Source organism: Neoarius graeffei, chromosome 16 (assembly GCF_027579695.1).
Source record: "Neoarius graeffei isolate fNeoGra1 chromosome 16, fNeoGra1.pri, whole genome shotgun sequence".
Taxonomy (NCBI): Eukaryota; Metazoa; Chordata; class Actinopteri; order Siluriformes; family Ariidae; genus Neoarius; species Neoarius graeffei.
Genome location: NC_083584.1, coordinates 12,030,958 through 12,052,183, shown reverse-complemented (window position 1 = coordinate 12,052,183; position 21,226 = coordinate 12,030,958). Strand labels below are relative to the sequence as shown.

The window sequence follows — 21,226 nt, the reverse complement described above, 5'->3', positions numbered from 1 at the left end:
AGATCAGACTTTGATAGATCCCTGTTCTTTAAATAAAACAGGGTGCCCACTCACACCTGATTGTCATCCCATTGATTGAAAACACCTGACTCTAATTTCACCTTCAAATTAACTGCTAATCCTAGAGGTTCACATACTTTTGCCACTCACAGATATGTAATATTGGATCATTTTCCTCAATAAATAAATGACCAAGTATAATATTTTTGTCTCATTTGTTTAACTGGGTTCTCTTTATCTACTTTTAGGACTTGTGTGAAAATCTGATGATGTTTTAGGTCATATTTATGCAGAAATATAGAAAATTCTAAAGGGTTCACAAACTTTCAAGCACCACTGTATTCATATTAAACCCATTCAATCAATTGGAGTGACCAGCACACACCTTCTGACCAATTCAGGTGTAAATCATAAGAACTATGAGGTACTAAACCCGTCGCTTTATGAAATAATGTCACTGTGAGTTGGAAATTTCTACAGTTACAATAACTTTATTTATTTATTGTAGGTCTATACAGGCGAGTGTATTTGCTGATTAGATTTTTGCTGATTAGATTCCTGTGGAGTTCATTTCTCATTTCTCGTTTCCCACTTCCTGTTCATTGGGGCAATGGAAAGTAAACACAGGCAGATATCTCTTCGAGAGAGAGGAAAATTAACCGTCTAAATTAATCCAACTAACCATCTTCATGCTGTCACGGTTGGTTGAGAGGATAAACGTTGGAATTCAATTTGTGTGAACATGGAGAGATAAAGATAGCACAAAGAGTTCATTTGTATTTTGGTATTTTTTTTTTATTGTTATTACAGGCTACCAGAAAAAAAGCCTTTCTATGAGACTTGGAGATGAGACTATAGGAGAGAACTGTTATAAAATTGTCTAGACACATGATAAATTGTGAATGAATGGCTTGTTCCAGTCATTACGGAAATAGAGCGTGACGTGAAACAGTGAGAGTACACAAACCGACGATTTGAGGTTTTATTATTAACATGGTTCCTCATGTTGCTGCAATTATCATACATGAAGAAATTGCCTTCCAGGATGAATAAAGTTTAATTTAATCACATCATATCTTATCATTATCGTATCTTGTGCCATCATTTTATAGCTGTACACATCACACAATCATAACAAGTTAGTGATTTACGATTTTAAATCTCGAAAGAGGAAGTGTGTCATTTGAACGGCTCTCGAGGCAGATCACGCGGAGCAATATAAAACACAGCAGGATGGAGAGAATCAGGTTCTTTAACAGTTATTCGCCGAAGGTGAAGTGAATATTGAAGATTATTATACATACAGGACACGTTTTCCATGGAATAAAAACGTGTTCTATTCCCTTCTAGCGGGTTTATTGATGGCATGCGATATTGTTATCATATCACTTATCCTCCATGTATTATTCCACTCTCCCCAACGGAGAATGAGCGTGCAATATTATAACAATATTGCACGTTGTCAAGACAACACAACGTCACACGTGAAGATCCAATGACAAAACTTTTCTTCTCCACATCCACACAATCATTTCTTTGTCGGCTGGGAAAGAGAGAAGACGAGGCTAATCCAGTGCTAGGTTTAAGCACTAAATAAATAAACTGAAACTAAAAACGCACTGAACACCTGAAAGGCTCCCAAAACTTCATTATATATTCTTCACACATATTTACAATAGAAAAACATACCAACTGACATCAAAAAACTAGAAAAGAGACATGTCAGAGATGTAAAACTTCCACGCTAGCAAGTGACTGTTAAAAGTGGAAGATTTTGAGAGAATTTTGGCTGCCAGGTCACACCATTGTGTGTTGGTGTCGATGTTGATTTTAAAAGTAAGTAAGTAAATTACACAGGAATAGATAGATAGATAGATAGATAGATAGATAGATAGATAGATAGATAGATAGATAGATAGATAGATAGATAGATAGATAGATAGATAGATAAAACAAACTAATATTCGGCTTGACTGCGCTAGCACTGACCTGTGCTAACACTACACCAGCTAGAAGGTAACTGGACTGCCACGCTAACAGCACTGAATCGCGGGTAAGCTAGCATTGGCATTCACTAACGCTACTGCTACACCAGCTGGAAGCTAACTGCACTGCTGCGCTAACAGCACCAAGTTGCGGGTAAGCTAGCGTTGGCCTTTGAGAATGCTGATATGAAGAGAGTGTGTATGTATAATAATAATCTCATCTCATCTCATCATCTCTAGCCACTTTATCCTGTTCTACAGGGTCGCAGGCGAGCTGGAGCCTATCCCAGCTGACTATGGGCGAAAGGCGGGGTACACCCTGGACAAGTCGCCAGGTCATCACAGGGCTGACACATACTGTAGACACAGACAACCATTCACACTCACATTCACACCCACAGTCAATTTAGAGTCACCAGTTAACCTAACCTGCATGTCTTTGGACTGTGGGGGAAACCGGAGCACCCGGAGGAAACCCACGCGGACACGGGGAGAACATGCAAACTCCACACAGAAAGGCCCTCGCCGGCCACGGGGCTCGAACCCGGACCTTCTTGCTGTGAGGCGACAGCGCTAACCACTACACCGCCCCTATAATAATAATAATAATAGCTGGCTTTTTTTCATGGTATATCAGATATATTCCATTCAGCTACTCATGTTCAACTCGTTCAGTATCATGTTTATTTTTTTATTTACTTCTTTTTAATGAGGAAAAAAACATTAGATATCTTACGATAATATACACATGGTCCTGCTAGCTGAATGGAATATATCTGATATACCACTCAATGCCAGTCAATATTATTTAAATATCGGTGACCAAGGCGAAGTTGAGGTTATTATTTAAATAATACTGGCTGGCATTAAGTGGTATATCAGATATATTCCATTCAGCTAACACGATACTGGGCGGCACGGTGGTGTAGTGGTTAGCGCTGTCGCCTCACAGCAAGAAGGTCCTGGGTTCGAGCCCCGGGGCCGGCAAGGGCCTTTCTGTGTGGAGTTTGCATGTTCTCCCCGTGTCCACGTGGGTTTCCTCCGGGTGCTCCGGTTTCCCCCACAGTCCAAAGACATGCAGGTTAGGTTAACTGGTGACTCTAAATTGACCGTAGGTGTGAATGTGAGTGTGAATGGTTGTCTGTGTCTATGTGTCAGCCCTGTGATGACCTGGCGACTTGTCCAGGGTGTACCCCGCCTTTCGCCCGTAGTCAGCTGGGATAGGCTCCAGCTTGCCTGCGACCCTCTAGAAGGATAAAGCGGCTAGAGATAATGTGATGTGAATGTGTAACACGATACTGAACGAGTTGAAGACGAGTAGTTGAATGGAATATATCTGATAGACCATGAAAAAAAGCCAGCCAATATTATTATTATACATACACACACTCTCTTCATATCAGCATTCTCAATGGCTAGCATGAGCTTACCCACGAGTCGGCGCCGTCAGCACAGCAGTGAAGTCACCTTCCAGCCAGTGTAGCGTTCATCGGTACTGTTAGCGAATGCTAATAAAGCGGTCAAGCCAGTGCTATCGAGAGCAAGTAACACAGGCTAACGACCGAGAAACTAAGATTTTTGTCTCCAGACTCTTCTTCCACGCTGCGCACTCACTACAGTATTTTTCACTCAGACTTAAGTATTCATTTCCCTCTGTAATTTACTTGTGTTACTTTTAAAATCAGCATCAACACCTACACACAACGGAGCGACCTGGCAGCCAAAATTCTCTCAAAATCTTCTGCTTTTAAAAAATCAAACCTGGCAGCCATGTTTGTTTACAAATTGTCACAGTCACTCGCAAGCACGGAAGTTTTACATCTCCGACATGTCTCTTTTCCAGTTTTTCGATGTCCGTTGGTATGTTTCTCTCTTGTAAATATGCATGAAGAATATATAATAAAGTTTTGGGAGCCTTTCAGGTGTTCAGCGCGTCTTTCTCTTGCCCGGCGAATACAGAAATGGTTTTGCGCATGCGCAGCAGAAAAGTTTCTCATTGGATATTCACATCAGCTCCGATGTGTTACAATGATACAATAACAATAACTATATTGCACGCGCATTCTCCATTGGGTAGAGTGACGTAATACACGTAGGATAAGCGATATGCGAACAATATTTCATGCTATCGAACCAAATGAGGGGCGGCACAGTGGTGTAGTGGTTAGCGCTGTCGCCTCACAGCAAGAAGGTCCGGGTTCGAGCCCCGTGGCCGGCGAGGGCCTTTCTGTGCGGAGTTTGCATGTTCTCCCCGTGTCCGCGTGGGTTTCCTCCGGGTGCTCCGGTTTCCCCCACAGTCCAAAGACATGCAGGTTAGGTTAACTGGTGACTCTAAATTGACCGTAGGTGTGAGTGTGAATGGTTGTCTGTGTCTATGTGTCAGCCCTGTGATGACCTGGCGAGTTGTCCAGGGTGTACCCCGCCTTTCGCCCGTAGTCAGCTGGGATAGGCTCCAGCTTGCCTGCGACCCTGTAGGACAGGATAAAGCGGCTAGAGATAATGAGATGAATGAACCAAATGAATGAAACCCACTAGAAGGGAACAGAGCACGTGTTTTTATTCCATGGAAAAAGGCTCCTGTATGTACTGTATAATAATTCCCGATATTCACTGAGCCTGAGGCAGATAATTGTTTTAGCATAAATACACAGGTGATTATTACAAAAAAAATTTAACCATATTTAAAAAATCATTTATTTCAATCTTCAAAAGCAGCATGTAAATGTAATAAGAGCGCGGCGCAGACTTGTGTCACTTATCTACGCAAGTCACATAAAATACTTTGTTTTAAATTGATACAATAAATCACAATCCCACCTTCCCTTTGAATAGTTTTAGACTAAACGTCGGAGCATCTTTAGTGCTTTTAGGAACAACATTTTCTTCCATTTGTAATTCTTCCTCACTTACGGTGACGAAGCGATTGGCTGCCATTTATTTTGCCGAGTCACTCAAGGTGATTATCGAGAAATAGTCCGAATTTCTCGACCAATCAGCACACGATTTCCTATAATCACCTGCGTACAGATACTAAGAATTAATAATCTTACTTGTGGTAGTGGAGAAGAGGTGGAGAAGCATCGGCATTGTTTCTGTTGTCACTGAGACTGGCACAAAAAAAATGACCCAACACTGTACATGAGTCTCCAAGACAAAGATGTAAGAGCCTCATTCCACTGTTCAGGTCATATATATACACTACTGTTCAAAAGTTTGGGGTCAGCCAGACAATTTTGTGTTTTCCATGAAAAGTCACACTTTTATTTCCCACCATAAGTTGTAAAATGAATAGAAAATATAGTCAAGACATTTTTCTGGCCATTTTGAGCATTTAATCGACCCCACAAATGTGATGCTCCAGAAACTCAATCTGCTCAAAGGAAGGTCAGTTTTATAGCTTCTCTAAAGAGCTCAACTGTTTTCAGCTGTGCTAACATGATTGTACAAGGGTTTTCTAATCATCCATTAGCCTTCTGAGGCAATGAGCAAACACATTGTACCATTAGAACACTGGAGTGAGAGTTGCTGGAAATGGGCCTCTATACACCTATGGAGATATTGCACCAAAAACCAGACATTTGCAGCTAGAATAGTCATTTACCACATTAGCAATGTATAGAGTGGATTTCTGATTAGTTTAAAGTGATCTTCGTTGAAAAGAACAGTGCTTTTCTTTCAAAAATAAGGACATTTCAAAGTGACCCCAAACTTTTGAATGGTAGTGTATATACACTGTATAATTATCAATTATACTGTATTAGACCCCGAAGCCGTTTGTTTTCAGGATAATGGCTGGCTGATGAAATTATTGGCTGGCTAGCTGACTCAGCTAAAACCTTAATGGCTGCTGCAGCCACCAAAATGTTTATGGCTACAAATGGCTGATACTGGACGTCACTGTGTGGCATATATCCAGGCGAACGGATCAAACAAATGGGGGGAATAAATAGCAAATTACCACAGGTCCCCTGGTCTCTTACTTCATTGTAAATATAAATCTAGCAAGATTGTAGTTCAATGCTAATAATAAGCTAATCTGGATTGTTCGAGGAAGGCATCTAGCAATCTACTCTCACTAGCAATGACCAGTGAAGGACTGGCAGCTATTTTACTATGATGAAAGTAGAGTGGTGGAGTACTTTTTTTTTTATCAATCTCGAAGTATGTGAAACAAACAAACAAAAAAAAATACCTTTACACTTTCCCTCAGCAGCGGCAAAGAATGCAGCCATCTCGTCGATATCGGAGTCGATTGATGCTCTGGGTGGGTTCCCGGGTTCCCCAGTGTATCGTGGTAACGGTGTGAGGGGCGGGAAGCCAGACAGGTAGTCACAACGGCAAGCTTGTGGTGGCTCTCTGTGCTGTGATATCAGTTCTAAATCTCTACAGTGTATGCCTATACGTCTCTATTGTGTTACTACTAGTGTGTACAGTTGATCATGTTTGTGTCACTTTTCTTGTAGCTCATGATGTGGATAAACCCATTATTTGATGTACACAATTCTTAGTGGCTCAGCCAAATTTTATTAGATAGCGGCTCAAATTGGCTTACAAAATTATTGGCTGGCGGCAGCTCAAATTCTAAATGGCGGTTTTAGCGGTGCCTGGCGGCGGCTTCGGGGTCTATACTGTATACATACACTGATCAACCAAAACGTTAAAACCACTGAGAGGTGACGTGAATAACATTCATTATTCTTTCCACATTCACTGGATATGAGCAATCACACACTCTGATTGGCTACTCTAGTACTAGGATATTAGCACATATACCATGAGTAGAGAAAAACAAAATGGCGGAGCGTGTTGCTGAACCACCCGAGGACGAAATAAAAACTCTACTCGAAAACAAAACTCTAAAACATACAAAAAAGAAACAAAATATGGAATAAAAGTATTAGATGGTAAAAGCGTATCTTTTTTTATTTTTCATGAATTATTATTATTATTATTATTATCTTCGCATTTTTCACAAATTGCTCCTGTCATTTCACCAGTTTGTTTAAATTGTAAGCGGAAATGATTTTGTCGGACGTTTTGTGTCAAGTTTTTATTTATCGAATTTGCAGAAAATAAAAATGCGCCGTTTCTCAAAATCCAGTGAATGTGGATAGAATAAAACAGTTATTCCACTCAATCTAGTCGTACATGGATTATAGCCAACTCGGTGCTACGCGGCTCGTCGGCTATCAGCTCATGTACAACTCGATTTCATGGAATACAGTGGTGCTTGAAAGTTTGTGAACCCTTTAGAATTTTCTATATTTCTGCATAAATATGACCTAAAACATCATCAGATTTTCACACAAGTCCTAAAAGTAGATAAAGAGAACCCAGTTAAACAAATGAGACAAAAATATTATCCTTGGTCATTTATTTATGGAGGAAAATGACCCAATATTACATATTTGTGAGTGGCAAAAGTATGTGAACCTTTGCTTTCAGTATCTGGTGTGACCCCCTTGTGCAGCAATAACTGCAACTAAATGTTTCCGGTAACTGTTGATCAGTCCTGCACACCGGCTTGGAGGAATTTTAGCCCGTTCCTCAGAATAGCTTCAACTCTGGGATGTTGGTGGGTTTCCTCACATGAACTGCTCGCTTCAGGTCCTTCCACAACATTTTGATTGGATTAAGATCAGGACTTTGACTTGACCATTCCAATACATTAACTTTACTCTTCTTTAACCATTCTTTGGTAGAACGACTTGTGTGCTTAGGGTCGTTGTCTTACTGCATGACCCACCTTTTCTTGAGATTCAGTTCATGGACAGATGTCCTAACATTTTCCTTTAGAATTTGCTGGTATAATTCAGAATTCATTGTTCCATCAATGATGGCAAGCCGTCCTGGCCCAGATGCAGCAAAATAGGCCCAAACCATGATACCACCACCACCATGTTTCACAGATGGGATAAGGTTTTTATGTTGAGATGCAGTGTTTTCCTTTCTCCAAACAGAATGCTTCTCATTTAAACCAAGAAGTTCTATTTTGGTCTCATCTTTCCACAAAACATTTTTCCAACAGCCTTCTGGCTTGTCCACATGATCTTTAGCAAAGTGCAGACAAGCAGCAATGTTCTTTTTGGAGAGCAGTGGCTTTCTCCTTGCAACCCTGCCATGCACACCATTGTTGTTCAGTGTTCTGATGGTGGACTCATGAACATTAACATTAGCCAGTGTGAAAGAAGCCTTCAGTTGCTTAGAAGTTACCCTGGGGTCCTTTGTGACCTCGCTGACTATTACACGCCTTGCTCTTGGAGTGATCTTTGTTGGTCTGCCACTCCTGGGGAGGGTAACAATGGTCTTGAATTTCCTCCATTTGTACACAATCTGTCTGACTGTGGATTGGTGGAGTCCAAACTCTTTAGTGATGGTTTTGTAACCTTTTCCAGCCTGATGAGCATCAACAATGCTTTTTTCTGAGGTCCTCAGAAATCTCCTTTGTTCATGCCATGATACACTTCCATAAACATGTGTTGTGAAGATCAGACTTTGATAGATCCCTGTTCTTTAAATAAAACAGGGTGCCCACTCACACCTGATTGTCATCCCACTGATTGAAAACACCTGACTCTAATTTCACTTTCAAATTAACTGCTAATCCTAGAGATTCACATACTTTTGCCATTCACAGATATGTAATATTGGATCATTTTCCTTGATAAATAAATGATGAAGTATGATATTTGTGTCTCATTTGTTTAACTGGGTTCTCTTTATCTACTTTTAGGACTCGTGTGAAAATCTGATGATGTTTTAGGTCATATTTATGCAGAAATATAGAAAATTATAAAGGGTTCACAAACTTTCAAGCGCCACTGTAACTCTTAATTATCTTTTTACATTGGCACCTGTCAAGGGGTGGGATAGATTAGGCAGCAAGTCAAGAGTTAGTTTTCAAAGTTCATGTGTTGAAAGCAGAAAAAATGGGCAAATTGTGATGGCTAGATGACTGGGCCTGAGTATCTCCAAAATGGCAGGTCTTGTGGGGTGTTCCTGGTAAGCAGTGGTTAGTACCTACCAAAAGTGGTCCAAGAAAGGACAACCGGTGAACTGGTGACAGGGTCATGGGCGCACTGATGCCCAAGGCTTATTGATGCGAGTGGTGAGCGAAGGCTATCAAGTCTGGTCCAGTCCCACAGAACACCTACTGTAGCACAAATTGCTGAAAATGTTAATGCTGGCTATGATAGAAACATGGCCTCCATGAAAGCACCACCTCGCAACTTACCGGTACAGGACTTAAAAGATCTGCTGCTAACCTCTTGATACCAGATACCACAGCACACCTTCACAGGTCTTGCGGAGTCCGTTCCTAAATGGATGAGAGCTGTTTTGGGGTCACAAGGTGAGCCTACAGAATATAAGGCAGGTGGTTTTAATGGTATATCTGATCAGTGTACTGTATATACAGCCATGGAACAAATTCAGAGACCATGTTTAATGGTGATGAATAAAACACTTCAGGACATGCTGTTGTTGGGAAAATCATCATCTTCTGCTTGATGAGCATAACTCCACTTCATGACACCGCTGGCACCTCATCTCATCATCTCTAGCCGCTTTATCCTGTTCTACAGGGTCGCAGGCGAGCTGGAGCCTATCCCAGCTGACTACAGGTGAAAGGCAGGGTACACCCTGGACAAGTCGCCAGGTCATCACAGGGCTGACACATAGACAACCATTCACACTAACATTCACACCTACAGTCAATTTAGAGTCACCAGTTAACCTAACCTGCATGTCTTTGGGGGAAACCAGAGCAAACCCACGTGGACACGGGGAGAACATGCAAACTCCACACAGAAAGGCCCTCGTCGGCCACGGGGCTCGAACCCGGACCTTCTTGCTGTGAGGCGACAGCGCTAACCACTACACCACCGTGCCGCCTCCGCTGGCACCTGACTTTTGTTAATGCTATGGTTATTTCAGCTGCCAGTACTCCTTAGGCACATGTAAAGAAATGCTGTAGACCAAAAATGGATTTAAAAAAATGAAATTAAATGTTTCAACATAAAAAAATACTATAAATAGTAAGCAGTAAGCCATAATAAATGAAACAAAGTCAGTATGTGGTGTGAGACGACCCTTTGCTTTAAGAAAAATAGTAGTCTCAGATACGTACATTGAGTGCAGTTTTATAAGGAAATGACCTGTAGGTTTTACTGAGCATCTTGCAACAGGCTTGTAGTACTCGAGTCCAACTTGTGCCCTAATTTTAAGGACTCATGACTTGACTTGGACTTGAGCACTGATGACTCGGACTCGTGCATTAACTGCATTCGGACTCAGATTTTTTTCTTTTTTTTGTAATGTGCCATAATGATTTGGCATAAGATATTTATATCTGGGCGGCACGGTGGTGTAGTGGTTAGCGCTGTCACCTCACAGCAAGAAGGTCCTGGGTTCGAGCCCCGGGGCCAGTGAGGGCCTTTCTGTGTGGAGTTTGCATGTTCTCCCCGTGTCCGCGTGGGTTTCCTCCGGGTGCTCCGGTTTCCCCCACAGTCCAAAGACATGCAGGTTAGGTTAACTGGTGACTCTAAATTGAGCGTAGGTGTGAATGGTTGTCTGTGTCTATGTGTCAGCCCTGTGATGACCTGGCGACTTGTCCAGGGTGTACCCCGCCTTTCGCCCGTAGTCAGCTGGGATAGGCTCCAGCTTGCCTGCGACCCTGTAGAAGGATAAAGCGGCTAGAGATAATGAGATGAGATGAGATATTTATATCTACATTAATTTTTATACTAATTCTGTGCAAGAGAATGCACATTCACCTGTTCATACGTCATGTTCAGGAACAAACTAACATCAAAGGAACAGTCCACCGTACTTCCATAATGAAATATGTTCTTCTCTGAATTGAGACGAGCTGATCCGTACCTCTCCGAGCTTTGCGCGACCTCCCAGTCAGTCAGACGCGCTGTTACTCCTGTTAGCAATGTAGCTAGGCTCAGCATGGCCAATGGTATTTTTTGGGGCTGTAGTTAGATGCGACCAAACTCTTCCACGTTTTTCCTGTTTACATAGGTTTATATGACCAGTGACATGAAACAAGTTCAGTTACACAAATTGAAACGTGGTGATTTTCTATGCTATGGAAAGTCCGCACTATAATGACAGGCGTACTAACACCTTCTGCGCGCTTCGACAGCGCATTGATACCTTCACTCCTGGAAAGTCCGCACTATAATGACAGGCGTACTAACACCTTCTGCATGCTTTGACAGCGCATTGATACCTTCAATCCTGAGTGAAGGTATCAATGAGCTGTCGAAGCGCGCAGAAGGTGTTAGTTCATGTTAGTTCATGTTAGTTCATGTAGTGCGGACTTTCCATAGCATAGAAAATCGCCACGTTTCAATTTGTGTAACTGAACTTGTTTCATGTCACTGGTCATATAAACCTATGTAAACAGGAAAAACGTGGAAGAGTTTGGTCGCATCTAACTACAGCCCCAAAAAATACCATTGGCCATGCTGAGCCTAGCTACATTGCTAACAGGAGTAACAGCACGTCTGACTGACTGGGAGGTCGCACAAAGCTCGGAGAGGTACGGATCAGCTCGTCTCAATTCAGAGAAGAACATATTTCATTATGGAAGTACGGTGGACTGTTCCTTTAATGGCGCTAAAATGCCTGGAGAGACGCCGCTAGGATTGTCCGCTTTGCTTATACAGACTTCTCGTGCAGTGGGGAAAAATACACTGCTGTGTGTTCCATATGTAGAAGAACTATCGAGGAGACGACGGGAACAACCTCGAACTTCAATCGCCATTTGGTAAGACTCCACCCAGAGAAGGAAGTGACACGCTATGTTCATTGCTCTGTTGATAGTGGGCGGGGCTTGCTTGCTGAGTGATGAACTAGCTAGTGTTAACCCTCTCTCATGTTATTTGCCCTGTTCATAGTGGGCGTGGCTTGCTGAGCGATGAACAAGCATTTTATCTGTAGCCTGTTAACTAAAATGGGGCAGTCGAGCAGGAACGTGAGTCCGACACAGTAGCAGAGATGCTTTCACATAAAGGCAGCAACAGACACCGTCACATGGTGCGGATGGAGTCTTGTTCTAGGATTCGACTTGAAATTTTCTTTAATGACTCGAACTTGAACACTGAGGGCTCGAGACTGGACTCGGAATTGAGGTTTAATGACTCGACTACAACACTGTCTTGCAGAACCAACCACAGTTCGTCTGGACACTTTGACTGTCACACTCGCGTCTTAATTTTGCACCAAAACCCAGTAGCCTTCATTATGTTTTCTTTTTTTCATCTAAAAAGTGCTTTCTTACATATGGAATATGCTGCTCAGATACAAACTTTTTTTTCTGTAACATTTAATTTTGTGCTGGAAAAAAGGCAAACGTTTGGAACTCAAATGTTTTTGTAATGTTTTGGCTCAATAATGTCGAAGTCGGGCGGCACGGTGGTGTCGTGGTTAGCGCTGTCGCCTCACAGCAAGAAGGTCCGGGTTCGAGCCCCGTGGCCGGTGAGGGCCTTTCTGTACGGAGTTTGCATGTTCTCCCCGTGTCCGCGTGGGTTTCCTCCGGGTGCTCCGGTTTCCCCCACAGTCCAAAGACATGCAGGTTAGGTTAACTGGTGACTCTAAATTGACCGTAGGTGTGAATGTGAGTGTGAATGGTTGTCTGTGTCTATGTGTCAGCCCTGTGATGACCTGGCGACTTGTCCAGGGTGTACCCCACCTTTCGCCCGTAGTCAGCTGGGATAGGCTCCAGCTTGCCTGCGACCCTGTTGAAGGATAAAGCGGCTAGAGATAATGAGATGAGATGAATGTCAAAGTCATAAAATAGAAATCTGTAACAAAGTTTGTATGAAGAAAAAAAAATAGGGTGCCGAAGATGACTTTTGCACAGTACTGGGTGGTTGTTATTGTTGTTACACCACCGTGTTGTTGATTATTATCCTGTAACAGCATGACTCCAACTGGTTTATTCCAAGTGGTTTATACTACAACGTTTTTCCAATGATTCTTCATGATTTTCATAAGCTTACCATTGGCCTTCAAACAACAAAAATACAAATTTAGAAGGCATGCAAATGAAACAAACCTATGAAAAAAAAAAGCAAGGTCCAATAGGGCAGGCATGAACGGGACCGAGAGTCCCATGCAAGGTACGTCCCTCCCTACTAAAATGTCAAAAATCTCAAAGGACTTCGGCAAAAGAAAAACACAAGTAAAATCAATTGTCGCCAATGGCAACCACAGTTACAACAGCGGCTCCACGAGCAAGGCCTGTCAGTATCAAAAACATTCATGTTAATTAATTATCCATTTATAGTTACGTTTAATGTCATGGAATGTTCATGAAACAAGTAAACATTAGTTCATCGCTCATACTGTGTCACTTTTTTTTCTCCTTATAGACAATGTTGTGAGTATAATGACTTCATATTTGGAGATTCATCTACGGTAACAGGCCCCTCTAACAGAAGGGCAGGCCCGACCCAGGCCCACCCGGGGAAAATGGTGGCAGAGTCTTGGACACTCAGAGCTTCACTGGTGATAGATCTTAGAGTTTAACCTTCACGTCTAGCATCATTCGGGGCCCTCAGTATATGGTCTAATGAACCACAGTCCACCATCTTGTCCACTTCATCACTGCAGTCTCCAGGATGAGGTGCATCCTATCCGGTGCCTCCACGCGCTCAGGGTCCTCCTTCTCTCCTCCGTGCTTGGTTGCCATGGCGATGACGTCACCTTGCACCACGGATTTTGGCCCAGTAGAGAGGAAGATCTCGAGAAACAGGGCGTGGATTCGCTCAGGCGCAATAACGGTCCTTCTTTCCTGCGTTATCACTCCGTCCATCTCTTCTTCACTCGCGGCGCGGTGCGGTGTGGTGCAGTGCGCTCTGCTGTTCCTCTCCTCCTTTTCTTCTTCTCTTTTTTCTTCTTCTTCTTCTTCTCTCCTCTGTGCTGCAAACATGCGCGAGATCGTGCATCTGCAAGCCGGACAGTGCGGCAACCAGATCGGAGCAAAGGTAAAATTAGATGAGAAAATTAAAAAAAAAAAAAAATCTGAAATTAGGACTTTGCATGCAGAACACGGACAGATCCCCCCCACCCCCCACCACCTTGGGTGTGTGAAGGAATCATGAACCATGGAATCCTCTAGAAATTATGCGCAAGAGGGAAAAATAGACGAGGCTGCTTTGTGGTTCATTTAATAATTTGGATGTTTTGCACTGATTTCAGCTTGTGCATTGGATCTCATACACAGAATGTGTAGATGTGACACGGATGTGATGAATGCACGAGTTTTGCATGGCTGAAAGTGCTGCTGGTATGTGTTGTGAAGCAGAAGGAGGGCGGCGGAGGCTCCTGGAGACACTGTCGCCATTTTCCGACATTAAAGAAATCTGGATTTTTTATGGTTTCCATTCATTGTGATTGAGGACTGCAACATTATTAACACTGTGTTCGGATAGGAGAGGGTCATTCCCGATGGATATCCAGGCTATTTTAGATCAACACCTGAATAGAGACAGTTTTTCCAGATGATTTGATTAAATATCGAAAAAAGCCGGCATTACATTTGATTGTGTCAGCTGAAGTCGAAGTTATTATCTATTTTTGGAATTGACCCAGATTATTTATTTATTTATTTATTTACTTGTCTGTCTGTTTGTTTGTTTGTTTGTTTGTTTGTTTGTTTGTCAAAGTCCACACATCAACCTTCACAACCGCAAATTGTTTTTGCTTATAATTTTATTTAATTTCTCCCTCCATTGTAGCTTTGCACCTGACTACATAATAGAGATGACGTCATTACAAATATATAGTAATGACCCTAACCTATGTACCCTCTAACACACACACACACGCCCCTTCTGATTTCACAACCAGTGTTTCATCTGATTTAATATCCATTTTTCAAAATTTTGTATTTGAGCTACATCCTTTTTATTTATTTATTTATTTTGCAGGGGGAAATCATATTGAATCCAAAATTTTAATCCATACCACACTGATTGTTTTACGCATACATGCATATATATTTTAGTAATATACATGCACGACAAACGTACTTTTATTTGACATATTTTCATCTGCAGAATGACATCATGGAGATGTTTTCCTGCAGAAGGATGGGCGTCATGAATATATGAGGCTTAACCTATCAATAAATGACACGAATATCCTTTACATTAATTAATCTTTACATTTGTTCGTTTTGCATGCTCCTGAATGTGTTTCAAATACAGGCTGAGTTGTGTTTTCTGTCTCTCTCTCTCTCGCTCTCTTTTGTTCTGGGTGCCACCCTTTTCTCTGTTCACTTCTTTCCTCCATTTTTGTTCCTCTGTCAGTTCTGGGAGGTGATCAGCGACGAGCACGGCATCGACCCGACTGGGACGTACCACGGAGACAGCGACCTACAGCTAGACAGGATCAGCGTCTACTACAATGAGGCTACAGGTACTGACACGTACTGAGCAGTAAGGTTTACCGCGACACAACCGGTTCTTGTCAATGATTTTAAGATGTCACTCATACAATAGACACTTTATTCACATGATATAATAAAGATAATTATAATTACAGTAAAGGGCAAGTCTCTGCACAGAGATCCGAATTAAAACCTACAACAAAATTGACGGCTTTCGATAAAAAACAGTGTCATGGAAGTGACTTGTGGTTGTAGATTTTTTACACCCTAACACATGTCCTGTGCTCAGGTGGGAAGTACGTACCCCGTGCCATCCTCGTGGATCTGGAACCCGGTACCATGGACTCGGTCCGCTCCGGCCCTTTCGGACAGATCTTCAGACCTGACAACTTTGTGTTTGGTGAGGACACGAACAAAGATGAGATGCCTTTCATTACTGATAAGGCAGTGAGAAAAATATGAAAAATAATAATATTGTGCATTAAATATTGAATAATATTATTCTACGCCTTATTTTTCTTTCGGTGAATAACGGTGCTAAAAGGTAAAATTAAGAGAAACATAAACCTTGGAACTGTGGAATTATTTTCTATAAAATATTTCTGACATCAAATGGCAAAAAATTATGTTATTAATTTATTTATTTATTAAATATATAATCATTTATCCAGTTATTTATTTATGTTCAAAAATAAATCATACTACAAAAATAACTTACAGTATGTCTATGCTGAGACCTTTGAGCTCGTTTAATGACATTTTTGCTTGCGGTTTAAAAAATAAAAACTCATTTAACACAGAAAAGGAGCAGAACATAAAGCATTCAACACAGATATCAGAAAATGTACTTGTGCAATATTATATTATATTGCATGCCATATATTACATTTACATTTATCTTGTACAGTATTTGTCATCTAGGTTTATGTGTATATGTATAATGATAAAAAACTACTGATATATATCTTTCTGTAGCTTTTATTATCTATGTTATCAATAATAAATCCCATTAGTTTTAAAAATTAAATCAGATCTAGAAGGAATTATATATATATATATATATATATATATATATATATATATATATATATATATATATATATGAATAAACAAATACAGTATGTATATAAGCCTACATTAATAAACTCAGTGTTTTTCTAGATGTATAAATTTATTTATTTTGATCATTAGGGCAAAGTGGTGCCGGAAACAACTGGGCAAAGGGCCACTACACTGAGGGGGCGGAGCTTGTGGACTCTGTGCTGGATGTGGTGCGTAAGGAGGCGGAGAGCTGCGACTGCCTGCAGGGTTTCCAGCTCACTCACTCTCTGGGCGGTGGCACCGGTTCAGGCATGGGCACACTACTCATCAGCAAAATCCGTGAGGAGTATCCAGACCGCATCATGAACACGTTCAGCGTGGTGCCCTCGCCTAAAGTGTCCGACACTGTTGTGGAGCCCTACAACGCCACGTTGTCTGTGCACCAGCTGGTCGAGAACACCGACGAGACCTACTGCATCGACAACGAGGCACTTTACGACATCTGCTTCCGCACTCTGAAGCTGACCACGCCCACTTACGGTGACCTGAACCACCTGGTCTCGGCCACCATGAGCGGCGTGACGACCTGCCTGCGCTTCCCAGGGCAGCTGAACGCAGATCTGCGCAAGCTGGCCGTCAACATGGTGCCCTTCCCACGTCTGCACTTCTTCATGCCCGGGTTTGCTCCTCTGACCAGCAGGGGGAGCCAGCAGTACCGCTCTCTATCCGTGCCCGAGCTGACACAGCAGATGTTTGACGCCAAGAACATGATGGCAGCCTGCGACCCGCGTCACGGCCGCTACCTCACCGTGGCCGCTGTCTTCCGAGGCCGCATGTCTATGAAGGAGGTGGACGAGCAGATGCTCAATGTGCAGAACAAGAACAGCAGCTACTTCGTTGAATGGATCCCCAACAACGTCAAGACAGCCGTGTGCGACATCCCGCCACGTGGCCTCAAGATGGCCGCCACCTTCATCGGCAACAGCACGGCCATCCAGGAGCTGTTCAAGCGCATCTCTGAGCAGTTCACTGCCATGTTCAGGCGCAAGGCTTTCCTGCACTGGTACACCGGAGAGGGCATGGACGAGATGGAGTTCACCGAAGCCGAGAGCAACATGAATGACCTGGTCTCCGAGTACCAGCAGTACCAGGATGCCACCGCCGAAGAGGGTGAGTTTGAGGAGGAGGGCGAAGAAGAGGTCGCTTAAATCTAAACCACGCCCTTTTCCTCCTTTTCATTCATAATCTTTATCCTTATCTTCATTGCAATTCCGGTGTTCACAAAATAATCAAAGGGTTTTTTTCCACATCTCCAACCGCAATTATGGTCCTTACAGCTGTGACATTTTCAATAAATGGTGCAAGTGTTGTTTTGTTTTGTTTTTTCATTAGTCTTTGTGTTTTTGTAACTTGTGAGTTCACTGCATCAGCTCCACTTTTGCAAGAAGTTATATCAACTGTGAAGACTTCAGATGTGTGATTAACTTAACTTCTGTCAAGATCTGAATAAAGGCTCATTCTACACCCAAGAACCTTGTTTTTTTTTTTGTTTGTTTGTTTGTTTGTTTGTTTGTTTGTTTTTTTAATACACACACACCAAATTCAGGTTAATGACTGGGTGGCTGAGTCGAAGTGGACGTGTTAAACAGAGCAGGGCAGAGTACAATTCTGAAACGCTCACAAATGAAACGATCGTCCTCTTCAACAGGAGCAACCACAGGATACAAGCTTCCCTAAACACACTGGAAGAAACAAAATAACAAGCATAAAGTGGGCATGTTTTTTTCTCCTGTACACTATAGAGGGCACATATGAATGCCTAGTGGGCGCTTCATCTCATTTTCTTGAATGTAGAGAGGCATATTGGGCACTGCATCTCACTTTCTCCAGTGGAAAGACCCCCTTGAGGACATTTTGCTATGTGTCCTCTTAAGGAAGCGCACCCTCTAAGGCACTGCATCATCCTAGAGGGCACTTCATAATGTTTTCTGGCACATAGTAGCGCATTAAAGGGCACTTCATGTTGTTTTCTCACACCTTAGAGAACATGATGTATTTTCTTGCACATAGTAGCTCCCTAGAGGGTACATGTGAACACCTAGTGGGCTGTTCATCTCATTTTCTTGAATGTAGAGAGGCATATTGGGCACTGCATCTCACTTTCTCCAGTGGAAAGACCCCCTTGAGGGCATTTTGCTATGTGTCCTCTTAAGGAAGAGCACCCTCTAAGGCACTGCATCATCCTAGAGGGCACTTCATAATGTTTTCTGGCACATAGTAGCTCATTAAAGGGCACTTCATGTTGTTTTCTCACACCTTAGAGAACATGATGTATTTTCTTGCACATAGTAGCTCCCTAGAGGGCACATGTGAACACCTAGTGGGCTCTTCATCTCATTTTCTTGAATGTAGAGAAGCATATTGTGCACAGAATCTCACTTTGTCCTTTTTCTTATTAAGGAAGAGCACCCTGTAAGGCACTGCATCATCCTAGAGAGCACTTCATAATGTTTTCTGGCAGGTAGTAGCACCTTAAAGGGCACTTCATCTTGTTTTCTCACACATTAGAGAACATGATGTGTTTTCTTGCACATAGTAGCTCCCTAGAGGGCACATGTGAACACCTAGTGGGCTCTTCATCTCATTTTCTTGAATGTAGAGAAGCATATTGGGCACGGAATCTCACTTTCTCCAGTGGAAAGGCCCCCATGAGGACACTTTGCCATGTGTCTTATTAAGGAAGAGCACCCTGTAAGGCACTGCATCATCCTAGAGAGCATTTAATAATGTTTTCTGGCAGGTAGTAGCACCTTAAAGGGCACTTCATCTTGTTTTCTCACAAATTAGAGAACATGATTTGTTTTCTTGCACATAGTAGCTCCCTAGAGGGCACATATGAACACCTAGTGGGCTCTTCATCTCATTTTCTTGAATGTAGGAGAGCCTATTGGGCACTGCATCTCACTTTGTCCAGTGGAAAGGCCCCCATGAGGACACTTTGCCATGTGTCTTCTTAAGGAAGAGCACCCTGTAAGGCACCACATCATCCTAGAGGGCACTTCATAATGTTTTCTGGCACGTAGTAGTGCCTTAAAGGGCACTTCATGTTGTTTTCTCACACCTTAGAGAACATGATATATTTTCTTGCACATAGTAGCTCCCTAGAGGGTACATGTGAACACCTAGTGGGCTCTTCATCTCATTTTTTTGAATGTAGAGAAGCATATTGGGCACTGCATCTCACTTTTTCCAGTGGAAAGGCCCCCATGAGGGCACTTTGCCATGTGTCCTGTTAAGGAAGAGCACCCTATAAGATACTGCATCATCCTAGAAGACACTTCATAATGTTTTCTGGCACATAGTAGCTCATTAAAGGGCACTTCATCTTGTTTTCTCACATCTTAAAAAACAGGATGTATTTTCTTGCACATAGTAGCTCCCTAGAAGGCACTTCATGAAGTTTTTGTGCACATAGTGCACAAGTGAGAGGCAAGTGAGAACATTTTATTCACTCTCAGAAAATAAAGTATATTGTTGTACCTTTAGGGATACAAAGGCTTGTCACTGGGGTAGTAAACTCTAAGGTAAACAATAATGCAAATTATGACAAACTTTCACCAATAGCAATGCTTGATGTACATTTTAGACCCAATTTATCCATAAAACATTAACTAAATGACTCCCACGCCTCCTCCCATATTATTGGCCGTCTTCGACTCTTGATTCATCCATTCAACTTGAATAAACATGAAGTGATTCAGTCTAACAATCTGTTTTTGGGGATTATTATATTAACTGTTATAAAATCAATTGCATAGAAAGTCTATTTTCTGTATTATGTGAAATTTCAGTAATAAAAAATATTTTTTTTTTATCCGTCCCAGTGGTCGTGTAAACTCTGTTATAAAACCGCTTAAAATCCACAAAGACTTTTAATAATACGCATGACACCTGCCTGCGTCAGGTGTCACGTGATGTCACTTCTTCTGGCGGGTATGTTATGTTATGTTTCTTCTCTCATTAATTTGAACAAAAAGTTAAGGATTTTACACCAACAGTAGATTAATTATTTGTCAAATCTGTTATTGTGATATTGGAGTGAATCTCTCGCTCATTTTTTTAAACAGTAATATGATTAACATCCATAAAATTCTGTTTTTATACATGCCACGTGGTAGCTAGTTTGAGATTAGTTAGCATATGGAGTTAAGATGCGAAATGGTGGAAAATGTCAACTCTGTTGTCGTCAGTTGCCCAGTTGAAGACAACAGAGTTGACGGTGACGAACAGAGAACACTTGAAATGTACCCGCAATTATAGAAGGGGCCATATATGTACCTTTTTGTCAGTAAAATGGTACACATGGTTACCTTGAGGTCCATTGTAGAGAGGGTCAGCGACTCATTGTGGAGAGGGTCAGTGACTTCAGATTCTTGGGAACACATATCTCTCAGGACCTCACATGGACTATTAACACCAATGCTCTTGTGAAAAAAGCACAGCAGAGACTGTACTTTTTGAGGTCACTGAAAAAAGTCAACTTGTCCCAGAAACTGCTGTTGTCCTTTTACAAATGTTCTGTGGAAAGCATCATCGCCCACGACATCTTGGTGTGGTTTAAGAGCTGCACCATGGCTGACAAAAAGGCTCTGGAGAGAGTCAGGAAGTTGGCACATGACATTATACAGACACAGCTGCCCTCACTGACGGACATTTATAACACCAGATGCTTATGCCGTGCAGAAAACATCATTAAGGACTGTTCTCACCCAGGAAACAGCCTGTTTATGCTGCT

The 21,226-nt window shown here is 42.1% G+C and overlaps 1 protein-coding gene across 5 annotated transcripts in view; it reads left to right on the top strand.

Annotated features, from left to right (window-relative positions):
- tubb4bl (tubulin, beta 4B class IVb-like) overlaps nt 1-17,937 on the top strand; it is an 86,009-nt gene extending 68,072 nt beyond the window's left edge. For 3 of the 5 annotated variants that reach the window (XM_060942501.1, XM_060942497.1, XM_060942498.1), the window contains exons 2-4: nt 15,311-15,419; nt 15,680-15,790; nt 16,582-17,937. In XM_060942501.1, the coding sequence (XP_060798484.1) occupies nt 15,730-15,790; nt 16,582-17,639 (1,119 nt within the window). In that variant the 5' untranslated portion in view covers nt 15,311-15,419; nt 15,680-15,729 and the 3' untranslated portion in view covers nt 17,640-17,937. Of the gene's footprint in view, nt 1-9,267; nt 9,337-13,717; nt 13,985-15,310; nt 15,420-15,679; nt 15,791-16,581 lie in introns of those variants that run through there. The other 2 variants (XM_060942499.1, XM_060942500.1) reach the window with 2 other exon arrangements.
- Nucleotides 17,938-21,226: the final 3,289 nt, after the last annotated feature.